This window comes from Gobius niger (genome assembly GCF_951799975.1).
Source record: "Gobius niger genome assembly, chromosome: 13".
NCBI lineage: Eukaryota > Metazoa > Chordata > Actinopteri > Gobiiformes > Gobiidae > Gobius > Gobius niger.
Genome location: NC_136864.1, coordinates 19,132,987 through 19,160,929, shown reverse-complemented (window position 1 = coordinate 19,160,929; position 27,943 = coordinate 19,132,987). Strand labels below are relative to the sequence as shown.

At 43.1% G+C, this 27,943-nt stretch overlaps 1 protein-coding gene across 1 annotated transcript; it reads right to left on the bottom strand.

Moving 5' to 3' along the window:
* Positions 1–41: 41 nt before the first annotated feature.
* On the bottom strand, positions 42–27,923 carry LOC306972786 (protein unc-13 homolog A). Its single transcript, XM_079569492.1, has 41 exons — positions 27,535–27,923; positions 21,740–21,769; positions 21,190–21,289; positions 19,891–20,008; positions 19,309–19,432; positions 18,441–18,511; positions 18,287–18,341; positions 17,904–17,933; positions 17,049–17,262; positions 15,040–16,104; positions 13,959–14,061; positions 13,139–13,182; positions 12,580–12,685; positions 12,309–12,383; positions 11,909–12,128; positions 11,011–11,238; positions 10,787–10,928; positions 10,509–10,678; positions 10,103–10,218; positions 9,859–10,022; positions 9,612–9,765; positions 9,302–9,370; positions 9,096–9,185; positions 8,854–8,988; positions 8,643–8,770; positions 8,082–8,167; positions 7,876–8,002; positions 7,706–7,802; positions 6,356–6,499; positions 6,207–6,284; positions 5,530–5,607; positions 5,356–5,444; positions 5,130–5,273; positions 4,914–5,037; positions 4,412–4,468; positions 4,208–4,288; positions 3,979–4,126; positions 3,769–3,825; positions 2,981–3,067; positions 2,447–2,603; positions 42–2,104 (listed from the first exon to the last, which is right to left on the bottom strand). The coding sequence occupies exons 1-41, from the start codon at positions 27,554–27,556 to the stop codon at positions 1,816–1,818; spliced, it is 5,616 nt and encodes a 1,871-aa protein (XP_079425618.1). The 5' UTR covers positions 27,557–27,923; the 3' UTR covers positions 42–1,815.
* Positions 27,924–27,943: the final 20 nt, after the last annotated feature.

Sequence of the window (27,943 nt, the reverse complement as noted above, 5' to 3'; positions counted from 1 at the left end):
CAGTCCAGGAATTGAACCCAAGACCTTGTGGAAGGAGCTTTTTCATCTTGAGCTTTACCAAAACCGGGACTTGGGGAAACACTGGTTTAGATGCCAATATCAAAGGCTGGAGTTGGTATTGTTTTTAGTCAGTCGTGGCTCTGTTTGGACAACTTGTTTATTAAGGAAGGCTCTGCTGAGCGGAAATGACATTCATAACAGTGTTTTTGGTTCGATTCAGCAGTACTAAGGACAACATGTGACCGACCAATCACGCTGTCAACCCACCAACATGGCCTAATCATTTTTAGCTCTACAAGGTAAAGGGATTGGTTTATACCGCTAATACATACAGTAATCTATAATGGACAGTGACACAATGGCTTTTTATATTTGTTAATACCCCAAAGGTAACGCTTGTGCAAATTTGGTCCTTCTAAGAGAATTTTTTTTCTAGTCTTCCTGTATTGCAGTTAATGTACATAATGTATGTGGAAAATAGAGTTTATGGGTCTATCAAAAAATAATTTCTTATAAATAAAGTTTCCATTTCCAGGATATTGCAGTTTGTTCCAGTTACTGACAGCGCATACAGTTGATGGGTATAGATAAGATATTGCTCTTAATTCTTAGATAACAAAGACAACCAACGCAGACAGCAACATAAGGCAAAGCAGTGTGTATGAAACATTTAAACAAAAACTGGCATTAATAATGTGCAAGCTAAATACTTTCTTAAGCTGTCTTCTTTTCCTGATGTAAGAGCTGACAAACCTCACTTGACAAACTATTGTTTTGACAGGACTTAAACATTTCACGAAGCAAACTGACAAAAATGTCCGATGATATGGCTTTGATTAGATAATTACCCAGCTCAACAACATTCCCCTTGCAGAACAATCCAAGTGTTTGTATTGACACAACAGAAAGATAAAGTGTGTGGTCATTTTGCTAGCAAAAGCATGGCAGTACGCATTTAGTGTAAACAAACAACTCAGTCCACCTCCCCATAGCCCTTTTCAAAGGTGATGCTTGCTCAATGAACGTGTGTATCAGGATATGATGTATTGCTTTGTTGCAGTGAAGTGAACTGAAAGAAAAATGACAATTTCAGTATGCTGCTTGTTGTTGATAAGGAAGATAACGTTGGTTATTGTTAAACCTTCTTTTTCCAGGGTTATATGCACCATGCGCACACATATAGGAGACAGCACACCCACCTTTCATAGTAAAGGTAAGTGGTTGCCAATTGCCAAGTAACTCACAGTGATCCTGGGGTCTACATGCAGGACGCTTGTAACGGGACAGACAAGCAGTGGCCATAGAGACTGATCAGTATTGTGGTGCTTCCCTTGTGAGGGCCTTGACTTACAACACAGAGTCAATAATGACGAAAGAACATCAGACCAAAGACGCAGTCAAGCAGGCAGGCAGACAAACGGACAAAGCATCGCTATAGGCAAAGACTGCTCTCCTGACACCAAGAAGAAGCAAAGTGCAAAGTGGTCATTCTGAAACTATTCACATGGTTTTGTAGTTATCAGAGTTGCATTATAGCACATCTACATGTACAGCGTATAAAAAGTGAGATGTCTGGTGTAAGAGATCAAGTGAGTGTTAAATGGAAGGCTCAACAAAAGCCTAGAGGTCTGTTGAAGGTATTTCATATGAACTTTTATAAACATGGTTTATGTTTGCATTGGTAACATTGCCATGTATGAGCTGTATTTACAATAGTGTTTTGTGTGTGCTTATGATTGCACATATTTATTTAGTGACCTTCTATACTATAATACTCCGTGTTTAGTCTCTTTTGTTTTGTGCCTGTGAGCCCCTTCAGCTCCGCCCCTCGTCCGACGAGCGCTGGTCTGATTTGAGCTTTACGAACTCTTTGGCCACGTCGTCGTTGTTGCGCTGAGACAGGATCCGCAGCACTGTGAGCCCCGTCTCATCCATGTACACACGTCTGTCCAGAGGCAGCCAGCAGGTGATGCTGTTCTTGTTCACAATGTCTTTGACCTGAAGGACAGCCATTCCCACACAGCGGTCCTCACGGGCAAAGCAGTAGTCTTTCACACAAACCTGCAACTCGTAGTTCTCCGGACCCAGCTCTGTGCCCAGGGAGCTGCACAGGGAGCAGAGAGCAGGCACTCAGTCATTTGAACATACTGTAGGACCATTACTGAGGCACTTATGTGATCATTTCTAATCAACTAAAGATAACATACAGGAAAAAGTGATCTTAATAAAATGTTGATACTTCTGACATGAAGAAACTTTGGCAAAGTTAAAAACAGTGTTTTTGGTGTGTTTTGGGCTATCACAGGACCAGTGCCAAAGGTCCATACTTTCTTCTTTCTCTGTTGCAATTTAAACTAATTTTCCTTAATACATTGTACATTATTGTGACTTGCACAAAAGCCTGTTGAACACTTTAGTGCACACTTAGAAATCGGCAGATACGTACTACTGGAAGCTCTCGCTGAATTTAGGAGACCAGCAGTTGTTTTTGGATTTGGTTGCAAATTTCCTCTTCTTGTCGCTGAGGTGAGGCCCAATGATGTAGACCTCCACAAACGGTCTGAATCCTTGTGCCTTCCACTTCAGGTCATTCGCCGCCACCACTGCAGGACAAAAGCTGTGTTAATCCCGCACAAGGAGCAAAGCCGCCTTTGCTCTACCCGATCCCATCACATTACAATTGACCGGAGTTTAAGGCCAGGCTAGGAGAATCAGGAAGCCTGTGTGAATGTAGTCAGTGAGTGGTTGGTGGTGTTCGGAGGGGCACAGACTTGTTGCCTCGCTTCCGTCAGTCTACCCCAGGGCAGCTGTAGCTACAGAAGTAGTTTACCACCACCAAGTATGAAGTTGATGAAAAATGCAAGAAATTGTAAAGCGACTTTGAGCGTCTGGAAAAGCAATGTATAAGACTAATGCATTATTATTATCATTATAATTATTAAGATGAGATTTTAATACAGCGCAGCCTTTTCCTTTTTACCTTTGATGCCAATCTTATGTTCTCCATTTGGTTGGGGTAAGATGTCCACGTGCATGATCACTTCGCCAACGGCATCCACTCCAGCAGCTGCAGAGACACACACACAGAATACAGCAGCTCACAAGGAGGATCTAAGTCTGCTTCAGATGGCACTGAGGTTTCTCTGCACATCTTTGGTGCACCTGTTTTGCATCTGTGGTTTTTAGGATGCCGAATATTTTATCAAGGCAATGTAAGTAAGTAAGTGCTTCACACTGTAAAATTACAAGGCAGATATAATCTATCCAAAAAACATAATCATTAAAGGTGATTTAACACATTTAGCCAACAGCAAAGAGATGTTGGCTTCAACTTTCCAGGTTTGATTCAGATGGTGCAGCTTTAATTACCTACATTAACAGCGAATAGTGCGGATAAAATGTTTTCTGTGTCATATGCACACCGAAAATAAATCTGTTTTTAGTGGTATTTGAACATTGTCAGAGTTAAGACCTGCCTCGCGTCATCTGTAACGCTCTTCCATATTTTAGCTGCGTAACACTAAAACGCGGCCTCGCCGTGTTTAGTCCTGGCTCTGGGACCAGCCGGAGACCACTGCATGAGGATCCCAGAGCCTGAAAAGGTTCATATGGCTCTAACATGTCAGAGATGTACTTTGGCTCAAGACCATGGAAAGACTTGTACACAAGCAGAGCTGTTTTGAAGTCATTTCTCTCTTGTAGTTAATAAAGCCTTCCATATTGCTGTGTAGGGGACAGATCTGGCGGGATAGGAATGATATAACTTACGTTTTTCTGGCGGTGTGTCCTCATTTGCTGTGTACCTGATCCCTTTCCCTCCGTGCACTGCAGAGGAATGGGGGAAAAAAAGTCCTGATTTGCATTTTGTTGCATTGTCAAGGTAATGGAGCAGTAAATGAAACATTTTAACAGACTCTATAAGCCTATTTCTCTCATTCTATTACACAAAGAGATTTGCATTACAATTTATGTTCCTACCCTGAACGTGTTGAGAAAGGATAAACTTTCTGATGAGTTTGTCAGTGGCCTGTGTGTACAGAGACAGAGCGTAACGCAGTGACTGCAGGTCCGGACTCTTCTCCAAGAAAGTCTTCTTCAGCCCCACTCCACCAGCATGGAAGTATTGCTATGGATGTAGAGATGATTGTGAGCTATGTAAGATACAAACAGACCAGTGGCCATTTAAATCTCTGGTTAGGAGGAGTACCTTTATAGACTCTAGAGCCAGCTCAATGACAGCACACTGCTTTGGAGTAAGAGCTTTGGCCTCCTCTCGCCCCATGTGCTCCTGCAGGACGACACCGTGATTAAACAAAAGGCAGCTTATCATTTTGGGTAGACTTACATTACTCTTATAATAATAATAATAATAATTATTATTATTATTATTATTATTATTATTTACTTTTACCTTTAGTTTAGAGAGCTGGCCCAAATCCTTAGCAGCATTGAAGATCATCTGAGTTCCCTGTAAGAGACACAGAGGTTAGTAACAGAGGGAAATGCAGGTCTGGACTGTGGTGGGACGAGGTGAAACCAACCAGTGCGTGAAATATGACCAGTACAGAAATATGACAAGACTAAGTGAACCACGGAAAATATGTATTCAAACACATCTTTTTCCTGTAACAAAATTACAGCTATGATCAGAAAGGTTGTTGACGACATCTGGTATCTAAACTTTAACATAGAAGATTGTTGTGCCCTTTGTTGCCTAAACAGGGTGATCATTACTTCAACAACAGACCTGTGTTCATGCTAAGTGATGTTAAACACAAACATATTAGCCTGCACAATACTTACTATGACCTAAAGCCGGGATGGAGAGAGAAATGAAGCAATGGCGACATTGTCAATGGAAGGAGTTTATGAAAATGAGAGGCATTCTTAATGTGTGTGGTTGGTTTACACACCGTCTGGTCTGTGAGTGTTGGAAGCACAATGATTTTCTCCATCGTGTTCATCACTAGTTTCCACAGCTCTTTCAGCACTCTCTTCAGCACCGTCTTTTCACAGATCTTTGCAAACAACGACAGACTGAAACACACAAAAAAATGTTTTGATAAAATGTTGCTATCTACTAAGTAAAAAGTGCAACTCCAATAATCATTTCATCGTTTTCAACTTACTTGCTGTCCAGGAAGTCCATGATGGGTTGCAGAACGTTGTCAGCCTCCTGAACAACACTGCCATTGGCTGGAACAGTTTGACCTTTGACTTGTGCCAGGATATCGCCCATCTGTCTCACATTGTCCGTAATTTGGGGCTGGAAACTGCAAGACCACACACCAATGACGTCCCATAAGAACAGATCTGTAAGTGAACTACTGCTGGCTATGGGATGGCTTCACGTACCTGACAGAAAAGATGCGGCTCAGATCATCCATAACATTATTGAGTTTGTTTTGTAGATCCTTGAGGAAATCACTGGCTTCAGGGTTTAGCTAAAGAGATGTGTTACAAGTTATAAAAAAAAAAAAACATTTCACTAATAAAGCTGGATTTCATTATTTGGACATTTATACTTACGTCCTTGCCTCCCATGGCCTCAAACATTTTCTCCAACTGAACCCGCAGCTGCTGAATGTTATTGATGATGATGCATGGCTGAAAGACAAAGCAGCAGAATCATTACACTCTTTTCTCTCAGTCCCTGCCTCAGGGTTAAACCACGCTCTATCAAGATTAACTGCCAAACTTTTTAGAGGGGTTTGGCATGCCTGTTGGTGGTGCAGAACAGGGTGCTTTCAGTAATTACTGCTCCTCAGAGAGCCCTGGTCTCTCTGGGAACAGCCTCTCTCCTCAGGCCTACAGCACTTTCTGCTAATTAGCTAACCCTAATTCACTTTGAAACTCTACAACCTGAGCACAGACACTACAGCAAAGAGTGGTTTATTACACTGGAATAAATTAGACTGACCGGCTGAAGTTAGCTGGTATTTAGTGTTGATTTTAATCAAATTAGTTCTCAAGGAAAAATATCTACTTTAAAAAATGAGGTGTCCTTTAAAGTAAATTACTACAAACGTTATTTCTCACTTCTGTAGGTTTGGAATTCACTTTAATTGTTTTTTTTTTAAATAAAATGTCATTAATACAGTATTTTTCACAACATCCCTGACCCTCAACCCACTTTTAGGCCCTTCAGTTCAGAAACACACATTTACTTTATATTAAAATGTGCATTCGTACCAGGTCCTACTTACCACTTTCTCCTTTTTGAGGTGATTTGGAAACTCCTTGGCGATGATGTCAGCATAAGCCAGAAGTACATTCCCTATGGTCTAAAACACAATGGACAGTTTTAGAGGAAACATTTTCAAAAAAGTTTAGGATACGCCTTTATTTTAATTACTTTTGCAAATCTTTTCATGTAGTTTCCAACAATCTGGGGGTCGGGACACTCGAGCTTGCGAATGATCTCAAAGCTTTGGTTGAGCTGGGAGAAGACGTCCACCACGGAGCAGGAGAAGAGAGCGTGCTCCGACGTGACCTGGAACTGAAGTGACACAGAAAGGCCAGACATATAACTCCTGCAGGACGTAGAGCAACGTTATGACCACTTGCCATTAAGGATTAGAGGGAGATATTTTCAACATGGCACCTTCTCATGTGTGGGAGTATAATAGGCAGCAGTGAGAGTTCATTCATTTATGTAAGCAAGAAAATGTGCTGTTCTGTAGCTCGATGCCTTATCAGAACTTATGTAATTCTACGGGCTAGGAAGTCAACTTCAATGCACCACCATTGCTTGAGTTATTGTTGTATAACTTCTGACTGAACCTGTAATTGGAGGATGCGGGTTGTGGAAATTGCCATGGCTTTTCCAAGAGAAAGCGATCACAGAAGTGTACAGTCTAAATCACTGCTTTTGATGGGCTCATAAGAGGGCTATGATGGGGAGTAGGGCCTTATTACCCGCCCGGCCATTAGCCCGGTAGTGAGTGGTGTTGTGTGACTGGGTCTTGGGAGTGCTGTTCCGCTGACACAGGAAGACAGAGGTGCTGGAGGCGACGGTAATTGGGCCCGGAGGATTTCTGACATACGAGTTGGGGAGAATCTTCAGCTGCTTTGTATCGACCTTTTTCGCTGTGCGGCTATGCAGGGATATGCAAACTGTGAGGAGTGTGGAAAGTGTGTGTGTGCCGCCTCTTCTCCGTCGCACATTTTTGCATTTGCTTCTGGTATTGAGTCTTCATTGATTGCCTTGAGGGCTTCAAGCTTCTCTTCTCTGCGTGAAACCTGCTGAGTCAGTTGCACAGATGCTAGCGGCCCATTTGCATGAGAAATGCATGAAATGTGGGATTGCTGCAGGTGGGGGGTCAAAAGCTCCCATCTTGTATTGCTGTGTGAGCAGAACTGAATTTTAACTTTAGTTCCATTTCACTACCAGTTCTTTGCAGGTCACTTCCTATCCAAAAGGCAGAATGTGATGAGGCATGGGCTCATGGTACAATCATAGTGAGCCTCGTAGCATCATTTCCTTAGACTGAAAGGAATAGGCCACCGTTTTTAAGTACTGAGTTAAGAACATATGTCAGTATTTAAAAACGGTGGCCTATTCCTTTAAGCCATACATTAAGGTTTTCAGGTGAATAGAAAACACATTCACACCACCATAAAGTTGACAGCATGTTATGTTTAAAGATGCAGGAGTGTTTGGAGAAAAGAAAGAAAGGCACAAACACAATTTAAAAACAGTTACCCCATCCTTTTTGTCCCTCTCCAAGGCTCCATGGAGAAAATCTCTGGACACTTCCTCATTTTCATCCAACCACATGATGACGAATGGCTCAAACCAGCTGCAAAGAGACGACGAGTTTGAGCATCTACATCCTGGGTACATCCAGGTATTGCAAAAATGAAAATATTTACGCGGGATATTCAGGCACGTGTTTCTGGAAAGTGGTCAGCTCTTTGCAGTACTCATTATACAGCCATTTCACTTTGAAGTGCAAGTTCATATAATCTGCACTCTTACACAGACGGTTCTTTTCGTGCTCTGATGTGACAAAGAACACGATAATCCAGGTTAGGTTTATTGTTACCATGCTGGAAAACATTTATTTACTCAAACTCACCTTCCATAGCGTACTTCATGTCTTGTGCGAACATGTTCCACATTACCTCTGCACTGATCTTGCCCACGTTCAGTTCTTGAGGAAACCTTTAGGGGGCAGAAGAGAGTTTGATCTTAAACACAGCTCTGTATTTAGTAACGCTGTTCAATTATTTATTAACCCAGCCCACTTTATATAATCACAGAGCTGCATCAACAGCTCTTCAACATCCTTAGGATCTGTGGACAACTTAAAAAAAAAGCTAATATTTAATACTTAGGCTGACTACCTGTCCCTCTTTTGTTGTAAAGCAAGACCATCTATTTCTTTGTTACCCCACACATTTAGATTTCAATTTTGCCAAGTGATTAATATACAAAATGATTGATTTACATAACAAATGGCACACTCCTTGTCTAAAATGTTCAACAACCTATTGTGTGTTTTGTGACAAAGCGTTTATCAAACACATCCCTCCATGTCCCGCCACATCTTACAGCTTGTTCTACTTTTACTGCTTAAGGTAAACACTCTCCTTGTAATGCTAAAAACCTTGGTGTGTCTAGTTTAGTTTATACTTACTGGTTAAGGCAAGGTGTGTAGGAATTTTTGTCCTCTTCGATAATGGACACGATGAGAGTGATAAGTTTGGACCAAAAGTCCAGGTTTTTGATGCTGGGCCCCTGCTCATCGGGGGGGACGGCCTTTGACTGAGTAGAAGAATTGGTAAGATTTGTTATTCAGCTGTTAAACACTACTGTATATCCAAGATAAAGTGATGCTATGGCCTTACGGGGTCTGTCTGGTATTCCCTGTTGTACAGATCGTGGCAGTTGTTAAAAATGTACTCATAGGTGGAGTTTAGGCAGGCCTTTACACAGTCCTTCACCACTTGACTGGCCCTGGGGGGACTCTGCAACTCCTGGACCTGAACGCAGTCAAAAACAATGAAATTAGCGACTATTTAAACAGGGTAATGATGTGCCGGGTTTTCAAAATGTGCCGGAGGTTGCCTTCGTAAGTACAAACGTTTACCTTCATCCTGAAAAACGTTATGCTTGTTAGCAGATCTACGGTCGACTTGAGATCCTGGAGTCTTTCAGGGCTGCTGGCAGGAAAATTATTCTAAAGATAGAAACAAGATCATTTGAAATATATGGAAAGGGTTAATCTATAAATATCTTAACATAGAAAGGTGCAACATGGAGAGACAATAGGAAATTATGTCTAGAAAGGCTTACCCTGTACATGGACAGGTCAATCCTTAATGAGTTGTGCAGCTGATCCAGTAATTTGACAAACCTCTCCTTCTGCAGACACACAAATGAGAGAAATTTTTCAGCAACAGACATCACAGTTACAATAAGTGCCTCCGCAAACCAAGACTGCAAGACTTGTCAGTGCCACTAGCTTGTGTCAACAGAACAAGTAAAGAAGGACGGGCTTATTTTACAGCTAGAGGCAATGTAGGCTGGCAATTCATATTTCAGGTTTTTCAAGTGTTACATTTGAATCTCCACAAAACACAGCAATTAACATTATTATTCTTACTCCAAAGTTGGAGGCTGCAAATCGATCTGAAGCAGAGACGTTGTTGGATGACTGTGTTGTGTGGGCGTAGTAGGCGTTAATGTTGGCAAGAAGGGTGCTCATGACTGCCGGTACTCCAGGGCACATGTACTTCGAAGACAAGCAGGCAAAGTGACTATTGTGGAACCAAAAAAAGAATCATTTAGTCAAGCTTTTTTTTTTTTTACAGAACAAGAAAAAGGGTGTTATGAAAGTTTTAGGGACTAACGTCATCGCCTGATATATAGACTCCACTCCATATCTCATGGCAAACTCGTCCACTAACTCCTGAGCTGTCTCTTCATAATAAACCTTCCAAGCATCGTCTCCTTTGGCGTCTGGGATCTTCACCACGCCACCATTCTGCTCCTCTGTCGTGTACTGGAAAATATGCTGAAGACAATGCAAGAAATGTAAGAGTTAACCGTTACATCTGTATGTGAAGAGGCTGTTTCGTCGCCTTTCAGACTGACCTCATGTAGACAGGTGTACTGCACACTGTACGGTGCAACTGTCTCTTCTCCTTTGATCTCGACACTTATGTGCATCCGAATGGCGCCTGATACAGCAGATTTATCTGTTCTCTTATCTGTCAGACAAACACAGAACAAGTATTGAATGTGATTTGTAGGTAATGTTTAAATAATAATAATAAAATACTAATACTAATAATGAGAATAATATTAATGGTAATAATAACAACAACAATAATAATAATAAATTGATAATAATATAAGAACAATAGCTTACACTTGTATTGCACCTTACAAGCCTGTGTTTGACAAGTTTCTCACAGTGCTACTCTGTCGTCACTCAACTGCCCTGGGGTAGACTGACGGAAGCGAAGCTGCCAATCTGCCAATCACATTTCAAACTCACCTAGGTTGTACCAGACGTCCATCTCTCCGCTCAGAGTACGGACTTCGATGATGGTCTGACCCAAGAAGTCATCACTTTCACGCTTAAACCTTTGTTTTACTCTGGACTTTATATCGTCGTCCTCATCCCAAACTCGAACCTTGATGCGGTCAGATGAATTGTGGCATTCACTACGAGAGCCACAGTCAGAAGAATGATCAAAATCAGACTGACTTTACGATACTTTTAGTGGTGACAAACACCATACACAGTCACCATACAATATGTTCTGTACTTACAAATGAAAGAACTCATCCCAGACTGGGTTGAGATTGCCATAAATGGTCTTGGTCCTCTTTTTGGTTTTTCCAATTTGGACAGTAACATATGGGTCACTGGAGCCTGTTTTATCTTTTGCCTGCAGGCCCTGGGCACATGCAACTAAAACACACATTTAGCGCAGCTTTAGAGCATGTAACAAAAACATAACAATGTTATTTTCATGTGGCACCATTCCTGTTACCTGTAATACTGATCTTCGCAGACCATTTGGATGTCCCATCCAGCACACTTTGCTTAATTTGCTTCATTTGTGCGGCATGTGCAGTCTTGTCCATCCCAAAAACTTCTTGAATAAGCTCAAATATCTCAGGTTTGTTCCTTTCACGAATCTTCATCCGGTCTTTCAGGACCATGATGATGTTTTGTGTTCGGTCCTCTGCACCATGCTTGGAGCTTTTCTCAGCAGCTCCTAAAGGTACACAGATGTATTTTTAATGTTACCAATTAAATGTATATTATTGTATAAAGTATACATTCATTTTGGTTGAGGAGGAAATAGCAAACAGAAGGAGGTGCTTTTCTTAGTAACAGGATCTTTCAAGTCTCTTTAGAGACAGGAAACCAATGAATTATACATCGCATGGATTGCCTCTAAAATCTGTATGGGAAATAAGTCTTCCCTTGTGGAGCTGAATTAGACAAAGCCGCCTGAATGCAAAGACCATAAGAGAGGAAAGAGGCAGGAGTATGACAGTACATTACTCAGGAGATAAATGGGAGCGGAAGAGGGAGGAGAAAGTGAGAGACGGGAGAGGACAAGAGTAATAGGACGTCAAAGGAGAAGAGGGAGCCAGCGGGTTTACATTTTTGTAATAGGACAGAGGCAACAAATCCAGTGGGGGGAATTTTAAATTGTACTTTTAATTTTTTACTAATTATCTTGTTGCAATGAAGTTTAAGAATACACAACTCTGTTCTTCTGAGGCATGATCATCGGGGTAATCAATAGTCCACGCTATGGCACATTGAGCTACCTTGTGTATCACTGTGCAGTATAAACAAACATGCCATGCCATACGCTGTACGCTAAAGTAAATATGGATATCCTGGACAAATGAAATAAAAAGATGAAATCTTACTCTGCAGACAGTCAGCATTCAGCAGGTCCTGACACTTATCGTGACATTTTACTCCACATTCGGAGCAGCGCATGCCCTGTCGAGCGATGCCCCACAGCAGACCCTCACACTCATAGCAATAGGTTGGAGTTGTGGCTGTCCACACTTCAAAGTTGTGTGGCGTTGTGGAAGAGATGGGATAGACGAGAGCCTGTAGAGTCTTTTTATAAACGTGGCTCTTCTGCAAATACAGCAACAAGCAGCGTGTAATTGCATATTGCACATTTCCTGGTGTTATTGAGAGCTGATAACTCAGGTTAATTTCTAAATTGAGATATTAATAAAGGCTTATCTTATCTTATTTTAAATGGTTGAAAAGTAACTCCTAAAACCAGTAAGTTATAGATATACTGAATCTCACCAGCTCCTCATTGCCCAGTGTAGTGGAGGCCATGGCAGAGGTAATGCCAGCTTTCCGAGAGTTCTGCACTAAAGACTAAAACATTAAAGAGAGATTTTGTTATTAGGGTGACATCTTCAGATAAATAGATCGTGCACATGAGAAAGCTCTTACCATGGCCTGGTGTGGTCATGAAGGAGAAGTCACATAAAGGAAAACGAATAGACAATTTTAACACACAGTATAGGCATCATAGTGTTATAACTGTCTTTGCTTACTTTGATATGTGTGCGTGTGTATGTGTGTTGTTGTTTCTCACCAGATCTCGGACCAGAGGAATAGCCTTCCTTTTGCGAAGGTCAGGCATGCTGTCGATACTGAGAAGAGCACCGCCTATTCTGAAGACACAAATACCAAAACTGTAAGATGACATGACTATAGTTAATATTCATGTGCTGCCTTCCCTACATGTGTAAGGGAGCCCTCAAGGGCGTCTGTCGGAGAACTTATTTACAAAGATTTCTGGAATGAATGATGTTCCTCCCATCAGTGTATCTGCTCAGTTTATTTCTGGCCAACTTCCTGTATGCAGAGTTACAGGAGGCTTTCCTCATCTACAAAATGACCTGCACCACCGCTCGATACGGACTGGCCAAATGCCATCAAAGTAAGTCTCTGCCTCAGACCCAGCCAAAGGGAGGATTCCCGGGAAACACCGCTGTTCTAAGTCTGGCAGATGTGGCGTCTTTACAGTAAGTTGTCTCTGCTTAGGTGGCAAGTTTTTCTATACTAATTAGCATTTATTTACTCTCAAAAGATATAATTATTGTTTAAGAATAGCTGATACGTACCCTCCCTTACCAAACCAAAGTGAGTTGGAAGTCTCTCCACGAGCCTAAAACAAACACAAGTGTTTTAGTTCATCGTTGCCTTTGCCTTTGTTTATAATTTACAAATGAATGTCATTTCTTTACCCCCTTTTAACATACAGAAATAAGTGTTTACAATCCGTAAATTCAAAGAGCAAGAAGTAAAAGCAAGAGGTTAAAGGCAGGAGTTAAACCATGCATTACTTGTAATATTGAGTTCAAATTTCACATAATGCCTTTTTCTTTTAGCTTTTACATTGTACCCACCTCTAAGAAACGTCTGGTGATGCTCGTGCAAGGTGCATATGAGTGTCACAATGGCAATAACATAAAACTGTAAAGAAAAGCAAGTGGAGTGACCAGAACAGAACAAAAAGGATGACTGAAAATGTACAAAATGAATATACATAAATATATACACAAACGGTGAAGCAAATGATTATTATCAGCACAACATAAGGAAAAAGCAATGAATATCAAATTAATGTGTAAAATTGTGTATGACGAAAAATGGTATTTCCATTGATGCATCAGGAGCAACACTTTTTTTTTTCTTGGAAGTGATTTCAAACACTATTAATTATACAACATGAAGCACATTAGCAAAGCTTTCTCGACGCTCAAACTCTGAAACACTATCAAAATAGAAGCCACTGTATGCGCCCCGTCTTTGATGATAAATAATGCAACACATGCATTTTTCAAAGATGCAGCAGACACTTTTAGGACCTTTTGAATTACACATCGCACAACTTCAAAGCCTAACTGTGCTTTTCTGTGAGACAACTCAGCACAGACTTACCTCCCGAATCTGCTCTAAAACTTTGTTGTAGAGTCTCAACCAGTTTTCTTTGGCTCTGACCGCCGGGTCCACAGGCTCTTTGGGTTCTTCTACAACAGGAACACTGTAGGAGAGGAATTATAGTGTGAGGTTTAGTTTACGTTGGATGTTTATTACATATTTTACTTTGTAACTTTAGTCTTTTAACTGAACGATATTTTTTTCGATACCTATGCTAAATTATTTGTCATATAGAACCATAAAACGGAGGAATAATCATTTATTCCTTTTCCTTCAATTTAATTTCTTTTGTATTCGTACCATTTGCTTGAGGTGAAACAACCAAGAAACTTCCTTTAAAGCAGTACTAAGTAACTCATGCCCCTAGAGGTCATAAGCGCCACTGCAGGTGTCGTAGAATGTTACAGTTTTTTACTCATTTATTGTCCACTAGAGTAAATATTACGCTGACAGAAAAGACAAAGGTAGAGCGGGATATTGTACATCCAATTACACAATGGAGCTAATTTTTTTTCACTTAAACTTGGATGCAAATACTGTTTAAGTGGCACTAGCTGGCAGTTAGCTTTGCGCGTTAGCCTGTTGGCTTCTTCGTGATTCCATTAGCATGTATTGGTGCTCCGGGTTAGCGCAGGGAAAGCTGCAAGGGTGGTTTTCTGGACAGAGACACCAGGGGGAGATGAAAGACCCCCCAATCATCACATTAACACTTGTATTACCCACAGGGGGACTACTAAGGTAAACAAGTTACTTGGTATTGCTTTAGCTACAAAAGGGCGGAAAAAACACTTTCCAAGTTCTTCTTATTCCACTACATAATAATTCATGTGTGCATCTGAGCCAAATTTCTGCCTGGATCAGCACAGTCAACACAGATCAGCTTTACGTAAGAACCAGCTACAGCTCATATTAAAGTTTAATGTGTGAAGAACATTTTGTCTTCATGCCGTTATGTCTCACTTTACACTTATTTTGAATGTGTCTAGTTTCATCATTAAGTAAATCTGGATTCTCTTGACTTTTACACCATCTGGCATTAAAGATATCAAGTCAATGAAACGCTAAGACCAAAGCCTTATACCTCTCAGGCGGTCTCTCTTTCTCCTCCACTGGTGTGAGCGGCCTGCTGTCCTCTCTGCGCTCCTCTGTCTCCTCCATGAGAACCGTCTCCTCGATGGGTGCTGAAGGTACCTGGACTTCCTCCTCCATCTTCATCATCTCCTCTTCCCTCCAGGCCTCATCCTCTCGCAGCAGCAGAGCTTCCTCTTCACTGACTGTGGGCTCCGTGGCCCCTGGACCGGGCTGTGGCTGTTGAGCACTGGACACGGCCTGCTCTTGGCCCACTGTAGAAGATGGCGGTTGTGTGGTTGCTAAAGTGGCTGGGTGGGATGGAGGGACAATGCTGGCAGCGTTGGTCTTTTGTTGGGACATATTGGAAGCGGGAGGCTGTGGCTGGGTTGGCTGAGCTGTCGGGACTGAAGATAAGAAAGAGGAGGCGAGTCCTGTGACGGCTGATGTGAAGGGTTTGGCCATTGAGAAGAAGGAAGTGGCAGAAGGTGCTGGCTGTGGCTGAGCTTGTGGCTGTTTCGGAGGTTGCGTCGCGGCTTGATTCGCCGGTGCGGCCGGTGGCATGTTCGGAGGATGCGCCTGGTTAGACGTTTGGTTAGGGGGCTGCGCAGGAGGCTGCTGTTGGTTCACCGATGACTGTTTCTCCAACGGTGGTCTACTGCTGGGGGCATCCAGGGACCCGGGCGGGGCAGTTGACGTGGGCGTGGGGGTGAAGGGAGGCTCCATGTCCTCACTCAGAGTCCCATCTAAGTTATACATATCTTCATCGTCGTACATCATCTCGTCATCTTCATACAGCCCCTCCTCTTCTCCCTCGTACAGTTCGCCTTCTTCCTCCTCGTACAGAGCTGTATCCTCTCCGCCATCTTTGCTGTAGCCCCCCTCGTCACTGTATGCCCCCTGCGTCTCGTCCCAGTCCGGGGAGCCTTTGCTGTAGCTGACGGAGGAGTGGCACGAGTGGTAGGAGTCGTTCTCGTCGTACGGGTCCCTCTCCCCGTATTCGCCGCCATAGTCCTCCTCACTCAACTGACTGCTGCACCGGCTGAGCTCTGCTGAGGACGCATAGCTCCCAGTTGGACTGAGAAGACAAAAAGAGTCATAGAGTGAATTAAGGATTAGACATTCATACAATAATCTTCTATTTCTGTTTCTTGAGGACCTAACCCTGGGAACTACTGAGCAATAACTTCTTGACCAATGTACCAACAAATGAATTGGTATCTTGGTATATTGCTGGGTATTGAGAGCAGAAAGATGGAGATGGCGACAAATTGTTGGGAGTTTTAGGAGGTTGCGTAGTCCAGTACACTGGCTGCTAACCTTGCAGTACGTAGAGTATTAAGAAGAAGAAGAAGAAGAAGAAGATCTTTATTTATTAACCATTATCATTTCAGATGAATAATTCATAGAGTGGAAAGATGCAACACCTACACCATTAGGCCTGAAATACACACACATGTTTTTTTAAGTGAAATGAGGAGCGGATCAGTCTGCACGAGGACTCACAAAGCTTCAATAATTGTCCTGTTTAGCAGATGGGAAAGCGCTGAGGCTGCGCAAAGCCGGGGGGTTCTAAGCACAGCTGTTTCTGCTGTGTATTTGGGGAGTTTGCATTTCTTTGTTTATTTGGTCGGGACAGTGCATGTTAATGAACACATATGGGACTCATGCATGTAAATACACCACGCCGGATTGTAGCCATGGTATAACTTCCCTCCGTTGTCCTCCACTCTCAGCGCTCTCGAACACACTCTCACTCAACCTGGACTATTGTACATGTTTTAGTGGTGGGGGAGACCTTTTAGCTGTGAAGCACAAGCGCTAACCGCTACGCCACCGACTTTCATTTTTATTTTCGTAAAAGGCTTGAACTTATCAGCAAACTCAGAGGTTGCATTAACACCGTTCTCTACGAGGCAGCTCAGCCGCTGAGGGCCCTTGGTTGTGGGATACAGCTGCGGTGTATTTGAGGCGTGCTGACTAGTGTTTCTTCTGGGTGAGCACTCACACACAGACACCCACCTGACTGTCCTCTGGTGTTGGTAGTCGTGCTCCTGGCTTCCGCCTGAACGGGGATAAGAGTAACTCCGGGAGCTGCGGTTCTGCTGGTTGATGGGATACTGGTGGACAGAGGCGTTGGGCTGTGATGTGCTATAATAAGGAGGAGGGATGCTATTACTGGTTTCACTTCGATAGTCACTGTCTCTGTCATCCACAGCGCTGTCTTGGTCATCATCTACAGAGGCACAAAAAACATCCAAAATTTATGACAAAGGAGAAATTGAGCAAAATAGTGAATATATTGAAAGTGAATGTATTAGTTGGCTCTGTGTCATGTGGTGCAGTGATAAGAGGCACTTATCAACAGTGAACTAATCTTTTGTTCAGTAATTATGGTGGATAATATAGATGAGCTGGCTGCCTGCCACAGCTCAGCTCTTATAGCGCACACAATGGGTCACACAGAGTGCATCTATATATGAAACATGTAATGACGGCTATAAGAGCTCCTTCTCTCGCTCATCAGAGATGAACATAAATCCATTCCCTCTCCTGAATCACACTTCCTCTTTTCACGTGTTTCAACACATCACGAGGAGGGCAGCATTAGCAGTCTTACAGGCTTATTCACTGTTCACCATCACGGCTTCATGACAAAGGACAGCCCATGCTCACTTCCATCTGTGTGGGTGTGCAAAACACTAATTGAATGCACTGGACTGTTTCTCACTTGAAGTACTGTATGTCCCCACAATCCGCATCCTTCTTTCTGCAGTACACTCAGCCCTTCAGCTCTTTCATTTACAGTAACGCCATCTGCTAAACACTGCGAGAGAGGTGTCAAAACAGCCCGTCACTAACACCATGTGCACTTACTTTGTTGGTCTCCCCACAGACTCCAGTTACCTGCAATAAAACACAGGATGAGTGATTGACAGGACTTCTCTGATTCTTCTTCAAGGTTGCCTAAACTGGCAACCGGAAAGTTGTCTGCAAGAGCACACCGGGCCTCTCCTTACGCTCCCCAGACAGCTCGCTCAGCAGGACAGGCAGACAAGGGCAATAGTCGAAAGGAGCATTTCAGAAAAAGCTAAACACTGGATATGTGATCCTAATATTGATCTTACATGGTGCAGACGAGCAGTGTCTTTACGCACACTAGTGATTACGCACACATTTCTCTCTCTTAAGTAATATAGAGCATGAAACATGATCTAATGTGAAGAAAAAACAGGCGAGTTGATCGAAACGGTACTTACAGCACTGACTTCCGGGCACCCGTAAGGGCCGCTCCTGCTCTTCCTGGTACGAGTACTGGAATCACACAGGCACCGCGCATTAACCATAAAGCCTCATTTGTGTAACTCTAATTCATATATTCTTTAAGCGCACAGAAACACTTTGGCATCTTACATCTTGGTCCCTCATGGCGTTCAGCTGCTCCAGTTTTTTCGCCCAGTAGCGTGCCTCATCCTCAGGGATATCTAAACATTACAAAACAAACGGTAAAAAAATAAAAACATACGCAGAAACCAGCAGCTTAAAATAGTTTCCAGCGAGCTATTTAATCTCACAGATGAAATCCTTGAAAGACTGTTTTAGCAATGTGAATATCTCTCGGAGAACACTGTGGCATTGAAAATTGGCGTTTACACAAGGAGCACTCAAGCGAAACCTCTATAAATAGGTCAGTCGACAAACTGGAGAGTCAGGTGTGCCGTATCGACCCCCGGAAAGAAACAGTGGGAAAATGAGACTGAATCAATGCTCAGAGGAACAGTGAGAAGAAAAGCACAAACTCCTGGTCTCTGACGCAATAAGAAACACAAGCAACATTAATTAAATACAGCAGGTCACTTAATCAGTCAAGTATTGCTGTTAAGTAACGCTGTATGAGAATGAATCGCAATATTCAAGAACTGTTTTCAATATCGTGATATCCTTGCAATTATACCAAAAGTTACCATACAATTTTGTTTGAGGCTGCATGTGCTGAAGAGGATCAGCAGCTCAGAGTCATTTATGCATTTTCAACTCACACAGAATTAGCTCATTTACATATCAGATTCGGGGCCCTAACACTGTAATACAGGCAACACCAAATTAAGTGCAATATGCCAATAAAACAGCATATTGCATGTTTCAGCTTGCACCCGCTATTTAGCACATGCCTTGATAGATGACACCCTTCGAGCGTTTCTGATTCCCATTCTCTGCCCTGTATTGAGCCTGATTTGGATTACACATTGATCTGGTAGAAGTGAAGGATTAGTGGTGTTACCCAGCGGTAGTTCGAAGCGCGTGTCGAGCAGCACCAGGTGCAGAGTGGGCTCTTTGGTGCCGCAGATCTCGTTGTCGGCCATGATGACCTGAGAGTCTAGCGTGAGCCACTCCCCAGGACCCTCCTGTCAACACCAGACAGACAGGTCAGGAAGAGCAACAGGAAAAATGACATTACTGGAACAGATTAAGCCTATTGTTTTGGCCAACATGTTTATGCTTTATGATACATGCTTTATTATCAATGGACCTTGTTTGTTTCAAAAGGTTAAAAAATCCCATATAAAGAAAAGTTCCAATGATACCTGCAAGAAATTGCAAAGGGGTTGGATACCTTATATCTACAGTATATTTTGCTCACTTTTTTTAACTGCAACTTTTAGTTACAGTTTACCACAGCCCATAACAAGGTCTGAATCATATGTTCCAACTGAGTCTCTTTAGAGCCTGCTTAGTAAAAGGAATACCAGGTCTGGTGTTTAAAAAAGAAAAGAGTATTGGGACACATTTTGGCGCTTTCTAAAGAGAATAATTTTGGCCTAGTCTTCTACACAAGTATATTTAGCGCCTATCAGTTGTGTACCTCGTTTGACTGTCGGATGCTGCGCAGCGGTATCCACACTGTCCCAACCATAGTGTCCCAGATCAAGCCTTTATTCCACACTTCCACTGTCAGGCCCAAGTCCAACCGGTTGATTTCACTGAAGAGAAAACCGAGAGGAAAAAAATTCATTATTTGGGCTCGACAGTATATTCAAGTCAATATACGTCTGATTATGGCAATGCCAACACAAAAAACATAAGCCACCAAACACAATGTTCTTGACATTTAGCTTGTAGCCTCTTACTGGAAAGCACAGTAACAGCATGAAATGAGGTGTGAATCACTGAGAGGCATTCAGTAAATTGTAGGAGCTGGGTTTCAAAGTGTGCACTGCCACCTACGCAATAGGTCAACTGTTTGTTTGTTTTTTTGGCACATTGTCACATTAAAGACCAAATTGTAGATATTTCACATTGTAGTTGCATACAATTTAGTTATAATGATCACAATCTTCATCAAATGTAATAGCATCTCATAACTTAACATGAGACACACTCAAAATGAATGAGGAGCTAAACTGCGGTAAATCCCTGGACTCAAGCCAGGGCATATCAAACACAGAGCATTTACAAGAGGACACAAAGTGGGAGTGAAAGGGCTGTGAATAAGAGTGTGACGAAGGCATTGGAGGAGGTGATTGTATCGCGAGCCCTGAGGAGAGAGTGGGAACTTTAATTAAGAAGTAGAACTGGATTTCCCATCTCAGTGGTGGCGACTCCTCTTTGGAAAAGTGCTTGTTTGATTCATAGCTTCAACAAGGGGGAACCGTGAATTTGTGGGAGGGGGCCAATTGCTCTGCAGCCCAAACCTTACGTAACATTGGCCTGACTGATGCAAACCCAGTGGAGTGCTCAACGCCCCCAACATGATACGACTGCACCAGGCTCCGCATCCCACACGCCCAGCGATACTCACTCAACATTTATTATTACCCATATGCCACTGCACTGTCGGCCCAAACAATACAGTTATATAATAGTTATGAGGCAGCAAATGATTATTATCAACTGAACAGAAAGCCCAAAGCTATGTTTATGTGCAGACGAATGCAAAGCGAAGGCTGGGGTAAAGTCATGTCTAGCGTGGGGTGAGGAGTAGCTGACATGATAAAGATAAATGAGACATGTTTAAGGGCTGGGACCGAGCCAAGGCTGAGGAAGAGAGAGGCTGAGGCTGCGATTAAAGCGGCTCAGAAGTTGGTGAAACAGAGCCGGGAAGAGAAAGGTCACAGGGGATGGAAGTGGTTCAGAAACAACTATAATGGTTGGTGTCACTCACAACATGAAGTCCTGCTCCCAGCTGGGCAGGTTGCCCCTGACAGCGATGGTTGTGCTCTTCACATTTTGTACCTTCAGAGTCACATAAGTGTTGAACTTCTCTGTGGAAGAGACATGGGGTCAGCAAAGTGCTTTAGGAGATAAACAAACAAGTTTCAATAACACATGATATTGACCAAAGTTCTATCTTTTGGGGACTTTATGGTTTTCTTAAGTTTATGTCATTGTGTTACTCAAAATGAGATAAATAATACCATACTGTTTTTTTTTTTTTAGCTTCCAAACATAAACAATGGATATGATCTGTCTCTCAAACAGTGTGAATGAGTTTTTGTCATTAGCTAAATGCAAATATATGGTAATCTTGAGGTACTGTATTGTATAAGAGTGCGCCGTTAAAGCTTTTCCAACAAAACACTTTTCACAAAACCTTGCAATGTTTTTGTTCTTGACTTTGAAATAGACGACTGCCTCCAAATACAGCGACATGTCTTCATCACTCGCTCTCATGCATTGTCGTGCCTGGCATGTTTTTGGTTCACATGTCTTACCTTGGGGTCCATCCAGCTTGGCTTTCTTCACTGTGAAAACACACAGAGAGGCAAACAGTCACACACAGAAGCGCCATCTGCTCTGTTTCCTTCACCTGCCGCCTCTAGCCTATTTTCACACAGCCACGTTGCTAATAATAAAAGAACCAAACACACAAACAAAAAGAGGCTATGAAGAGGGTGTACTTAAATACTGCGGTACTTGCGTGTTAGTGGAGCTTTTGGGTAATACAGTAAATGCAATAAACACTCCTAATGTAACAGACAGTGTTTCCCGCCCTGCCCAAATGCACATGTGCGAGTGGGATGTGTCAGGATACAGTTAAAGTCCAGGCTTCCCCACTGCAGCACCTTTTACCAGCTTTGACGAAATGCGCACATGCATTTTTAATGGTGTACTACGCCTGGCTCTTAAGGTCCAAACTGCTCCCTCAGACACACGCGCTCCAATGCACCACATCCACATCCTTCACCCCATCTGATGCCGCAGCCGCTCGGATTTTGTTAATCACTTTCTGACGAACAGCGCGGGTTTTTGTCAGTATTCCCCAGTGGCCGGACAAGCTGGGTTTCCATGGTAACGGGAATAAAAGAGAACGGCAGTGTTGAAAATGGCCTTACTCAGCAGGAGTTGCTCTACAATCCAAACTTAGGACGTTACGTCACACGGCACAAAAGCAAGCGGTGAAAGGATATATGGGTATAAATGTTAGAAGCCCCTTAATGTTTTCAAATTATTCTATAACGTACAACAAAAACATGGCAAACCTAGGAACAGTTCTCATCAGTGTTTGGCTCAGTAACGTCAAGCCCTGGATATCTTCAAAGCCTGGCAAATCATGTACAATCTGAGCATAAATGTAATATATATATGTAATATATTCATAAAGCCATTATACAACTTCTGTTTTCTGTGTCACTTCAACATTCATCTACATCGAATTTCCCAACTTCATAAATGAAATGAAAGTATCAGGGCCCACACTTTGCTAAATAAATGAAAGACAGAGGGATCTTGTGTTTCTAAATACAGACTATAGGGTAACATTTTGTGCTTAGTAGGAGCGCACTTTCAGATCTTGCCACTCCAGACTTAACGCTGTTAAGTGGGAAGTATGTGGGGTGGAGAAACACTCATGACCAACGGCGATGTTATGTACAACAGCCTTGTCCTCCAACCAGGCTCCACGGCCGGAAGTGGGCGAGGGAGAGGGGTTGTGGGGGAGTGGGGGTGAACATGTGCTTTTGTTTTGGTCATGTTAGCACAATTACGGACCAGCTGTAGGCTACATCTCTCTCTCTCAGGACACGAACATTGTGTAGCTCACAATAGGGTTCATAAAGTTTTTAGTTTTTAGCCTATAATGCTTAAGGAAGAACGCAAGGCAGTGCGATGTAAACTGCCATCAGAGACCGCTTTCAGTGCTGCTTGTAATAAACCACACCTCAGTCCTCTCTCTTTTTTATAAGCGACGCCCTCTCACAAGTGGCACAAGCACATGGCAGTTGCGCCCATGGAAGATAACCATAGCGCTTAAAGCTTGCGCTGTCCTTGCACCAGGCACAAGATCTGGCCCAGAGAATGCAGGTTTACTCCCTTTACCCCGAGTAAGTATTAAGGTAGCCTGCTGTTCTTGCAACATATTTATTCCCTGAAAAAAACATAATAGCTGCAAATTTTACTCAACAAATTTACAAAGGAAGTTTTAATGTGGTGATGAATGTCTTTCTTCCCAGCCACAACCTGAAATATATGTTTGAAGATGCTGCGCTGATAGAGAGGGCTTAAATAGCATCACAGCCCAGCGGGTTCTGCAGAGATACAGCTGATTTATCACTGAGCCTGGAGAGATATAGGTTATAGAGGACCGCTTCTATTTTCAGGCACTGGAAGAGATTCAGAAAATTGCAGTGACGGTAAAAATGCTTTCTACTACAGTGCGCTCAGAAAACATCCTTACCCCTCGACTAATTCCCACTTTTATCACACAGCATTCTGATATTGGCCACGTTTACACACACTTTTTTTTCTTCTACACTCTCACTTGTGTCATTGCACTTTACCAACAGCAGACTATTATAAAGGTTCAAATTAAAGCAGAGTAATGGAATGGGTATGTGCAACTTGTTTAAGATCTGTAAAATGTATGGAAATGTGTATTTGTTATAATGGAGTGTAGTGCAGTGTTTTTACTAAACATAGAATAAAATACACAATATGGGTAATAACAAAAACTGGTAAATTGTAAGATCACGGTGGGCGGGGCAATTTGATGATAAAAATCTAATGGTGATTCAGTGCTTCTGTGTTTAGTGCAACCCCCTTGGGATTTTTAGGTGAAGAAAATCGTGATATTATTTTATTGCCCACCTTTAGAGGTCTCTCATACTACAGTACTTAATGGCATTTTAGACTTCCCTAAACCAAAAGTGTGCACAGTGCAGAGTGTGTGTGTGTGTGTGTGTAGTTTTTCTGCCTTAGTGAGTACGGCCTTCAATGTGAATACAACGTTATGAGCTTCTACTGTTCGGAAATCCAACAGACACCACTTGTAAGTTCACACTCTGATTAAAATTGAAGCAAAGTCCGAGTCACAACACATTCTGCACCCACTGAATGGCTGAAAATGCACTGCACCGGAACCTACTGCCCCCTGTGGTACTTGAGCCTGCACCAAAAATAGCCCTGGTTATATATAGGGATGTGAAGGGGATCAATAAAAGGCAATTGGCTTTTTGACGGCTGAGAGTTGAGGTTTAATAATCACACTTGGCCATAAATCTTGAAGACTGCGTGAGTTATGGAGGGTAATGTCCATAAGGCTCTGCAAACATCATTTAGTCACCACTACACACGTGTATCCGTCCACAACGCAGACAGGATGACCCTTTGCTCACACACATGTGCTATACAGCTAAAGCTCAATAACTCAGGCAATAAACCTGTTACAGGGTGTCAAATGGAATCAGGAAATGGGTCATCAGTGCAGAGGCTTGGAAATGAGGGCAAAGCCATAACTAAACACAAAACCAATCAAGTAGTGTTTTTAATCAGAGGATCACCGCACAATCTCAGCCCTTACAGTAAATCTTCAGCCTCTTCGTGACCATACTTCATCCAGGAAGTACCTCTGACACAGCACAGCGTGACTCAGGGGAGCTAAGGAGGCTGCCAAAAACTCACAGGGAATCAAGACAAGACTGCTTACTGAACTGTCAGGAAATGTAAAAGCTGAGTTCAGCCGCCCCATGACAAATAGAGCAGCCTCATCCTCCATCACTTCTCTGTGACGGTGGCATTTCATCCCTTTAGTTCAGGGGTGCCCACAGTGCGGCCGGGGGGCCAAATGTGGTCCTCATACCCATTTTTGGTGGCCCTAAAGCACATTTCCTTAAGAGACAGAGCTGCCTTGAGGGTTCCAAGCCTAAATAAAAGACTGTGGCCTCTCTTAAAGGCACCCAGAATGTTTTACTGCATTGACCACCGATCTGTGGCCATCCACACCGTACTACACACCCCTGCTCGAGTTGTTCCAGCATATTCCACGCAAACAACTAATCACTGTGTGTCTTTTCTAAAGCATGGGTAATGTAGAATAGAATATGGGGGGAAACTATAATAATTTGACAAATATTTTAAAGCCGGATGGATCCTGAGAGTAGTCCCAGCTCAAACAGTCCTTACAGTAACATTTTTCAACATTTCTGTTTTAGGATTCTAGATCTCGGATAGCGTCTTTCTACCGCCACTAGGCACTCAAGGCGCTTTACACCAAGGAACCCCTCCCCAAATCACAAATAACCACCTGCATGCTGGTTTGATAGACTTTTACCCAAGATGCCCATTGTCCTTCCAGTCACAATCAGTTCGAGTGGCCTTACCCATCCTCAGAAAGCTTGAGTCACTGGACCACTGCACCACTCCCGCCCCCAGTTTAATACTGCCCAACATAGTGACCATGTTGGTTCTTTTAAGAGAATAATCTTGAGCAACAACTAGGAAGATATAAAGTCAACAACACAAGGAAATTGGATTGCACAAAGAATTGCTGATATGTATCTAGCAGAGACTGTCATTCCCTGATTCACCGCCCAAATAAAGACGCGTCCTGAAAGCGAGTAAATATCCACAAGACCAAATAAAGTGCATTCTGTGCCACAATTGTGCGCTGCCTGCGGATAAAGAAACGCTGGCTTTTTGAAGAGGCGGGCGGTTGTTTCTGAAGAGGCTGTAAATAGCTCATGGTCAGGTAGGATGAATGATGTAACAGGAGCAAGAGAGAAAGAGCTCTTCGCTAAGTGAGTCTGGCAGTCCACGGCACTGACAACTGCAGTCTGTGTTTATGAATGAATGAGAATGCGAGTCTTCAGGGCACCAGGGGCTGACTCAGAGCACAGGGACAGACAGTGGGTGGACCTGCACTGGCATTTACCAAGGCACTGACGTATAAAAGGTGCCTTTGAACCACTTTTATTTCATCCTCCTTACTTGGCTGGCTTGTACAATTTGGAAGGCTGTAGGTTGGTTGATCCAAACCAGGGTAAATACAGCTGGTTGTGTCAGATGTTGAAAGCCAATCGAGTAGCAACAGTAACAGAGTTTGGGAGTGAACACAATGAATTTGAATGGTACCATAGAAATCCGCCATTTTAGTGGAAACGTGAGCTAAAAACAACATAAAAGTGGAGGAAAGAGAGGCAAACAAATGTGGATATGTTGATGTACTATTTTACATAACATGTCCTTTGATTTATTATGAGGGTTCCCAGTAAGTGGTTTTGACAACGCAATCCCGAGCTCACTGGCACTTTAATAGAAAAATGTAGCGTGGGATAAATGTAAAATACATGTCCCTGCTTATAGATTATTTCTGATTGCCTCTTTTTTGCCTCTACCTCTGATATTGAGCAAATGTCTGGTATGTTTCCCTTAATGAGCAGTTCCACCCAGCTCTTGTAGACCCTAAAGGTGCAACAGTCTCCTCATTAGCAGGGCAGCAGCATCATGTGATACTGGGTGGTGGGATAGATAAGATAGATAGATGCTGGGGCGGTGACGCATCGTTTGGGGAGTCAAGAGTACACGCCTGCGAGTATTCCCTCACGCCTACGGTGAAGAGCCGCGGTGGAGGGGAGGCAGACACACAGGCAGGCAGGAAGACAGGGGCTTTTCCTCGTCCAACTCCTCCTTCGGGCTGCCCACGCATGAATGAACACGAGATGACACACTCACAGCATCCGCAACAGGACCAGCCAGGAAACAGTGGCATATTCACACCTCCGATAATATACCTGTCCACTGTCAGAGAGCTGATCATGACAAGGAACATCATACAAGGTCAAATAGGCAATTTCACACGGTGTCACTAGTGTCTATAAACACTAAACGAACAATTTCTTTATAAAGACTAAACTATCTATATACAATACTGACAATAGGAGGCTACACTGTCTGGACTAGCCTGTACACATGGTTTTTCACTGTGTAAAAGGCTATAGGACAGCATTTTACAATCACACAGCGAGAGAGGATCATCTTCAAGGCGGGAAATCAGAGCACAAGCTCAGGTTTAAATGACTACTTTCACAGAGCCTGTCACTTTTTGTCCATAGATAATTTCACACCACTACGTCTGAGGGAAACGAGTAGGTTTCCGCTCTGGTTTAATTTGGACTATTCAGCAGAAAACCTGAGCTACCCAGGCGAGTTTCTTTCCAGGCGAACAGCTGTCAACCCACTGCTGCAGTCGCAGTGATAACCAGGGATGCATTTGACACATAGGACGTGTTCTTACCTCCTACACAGAGCAGGGACATCTCTGTTAGCGGCGTGAGGCTCCCCCGCTGTCCTCTACTGCTCCGGGATGTGTTTGCTCAGACCGTCCGTGGCTTGGTGAAGGGATAAACTCAAAAAAATACCAGCCCGTGTTAACGCAAACTAAAGTCCTCTCCGTCCAAGACTGGATTCCATGCCTGTCTGTTTCTACGTGGGGCTGTTGCTCTTTTGGCAGTACGAGACGCACACACTGGAGTAAAGCCCTCGCCCCCTCTACTCTCCCTCCTCTGCATTGCCTCAACTCGCTTTGCGCTCCGCCACTGCTCCACCTGCTCCGCACACAGCCATCTTGTTTGAGCAGCAGCACCCCGAGCCGAGGACAGCTCCCCGGTGCCCGGCCCTGACGTCACGGTGATGAGGAGCAGGAG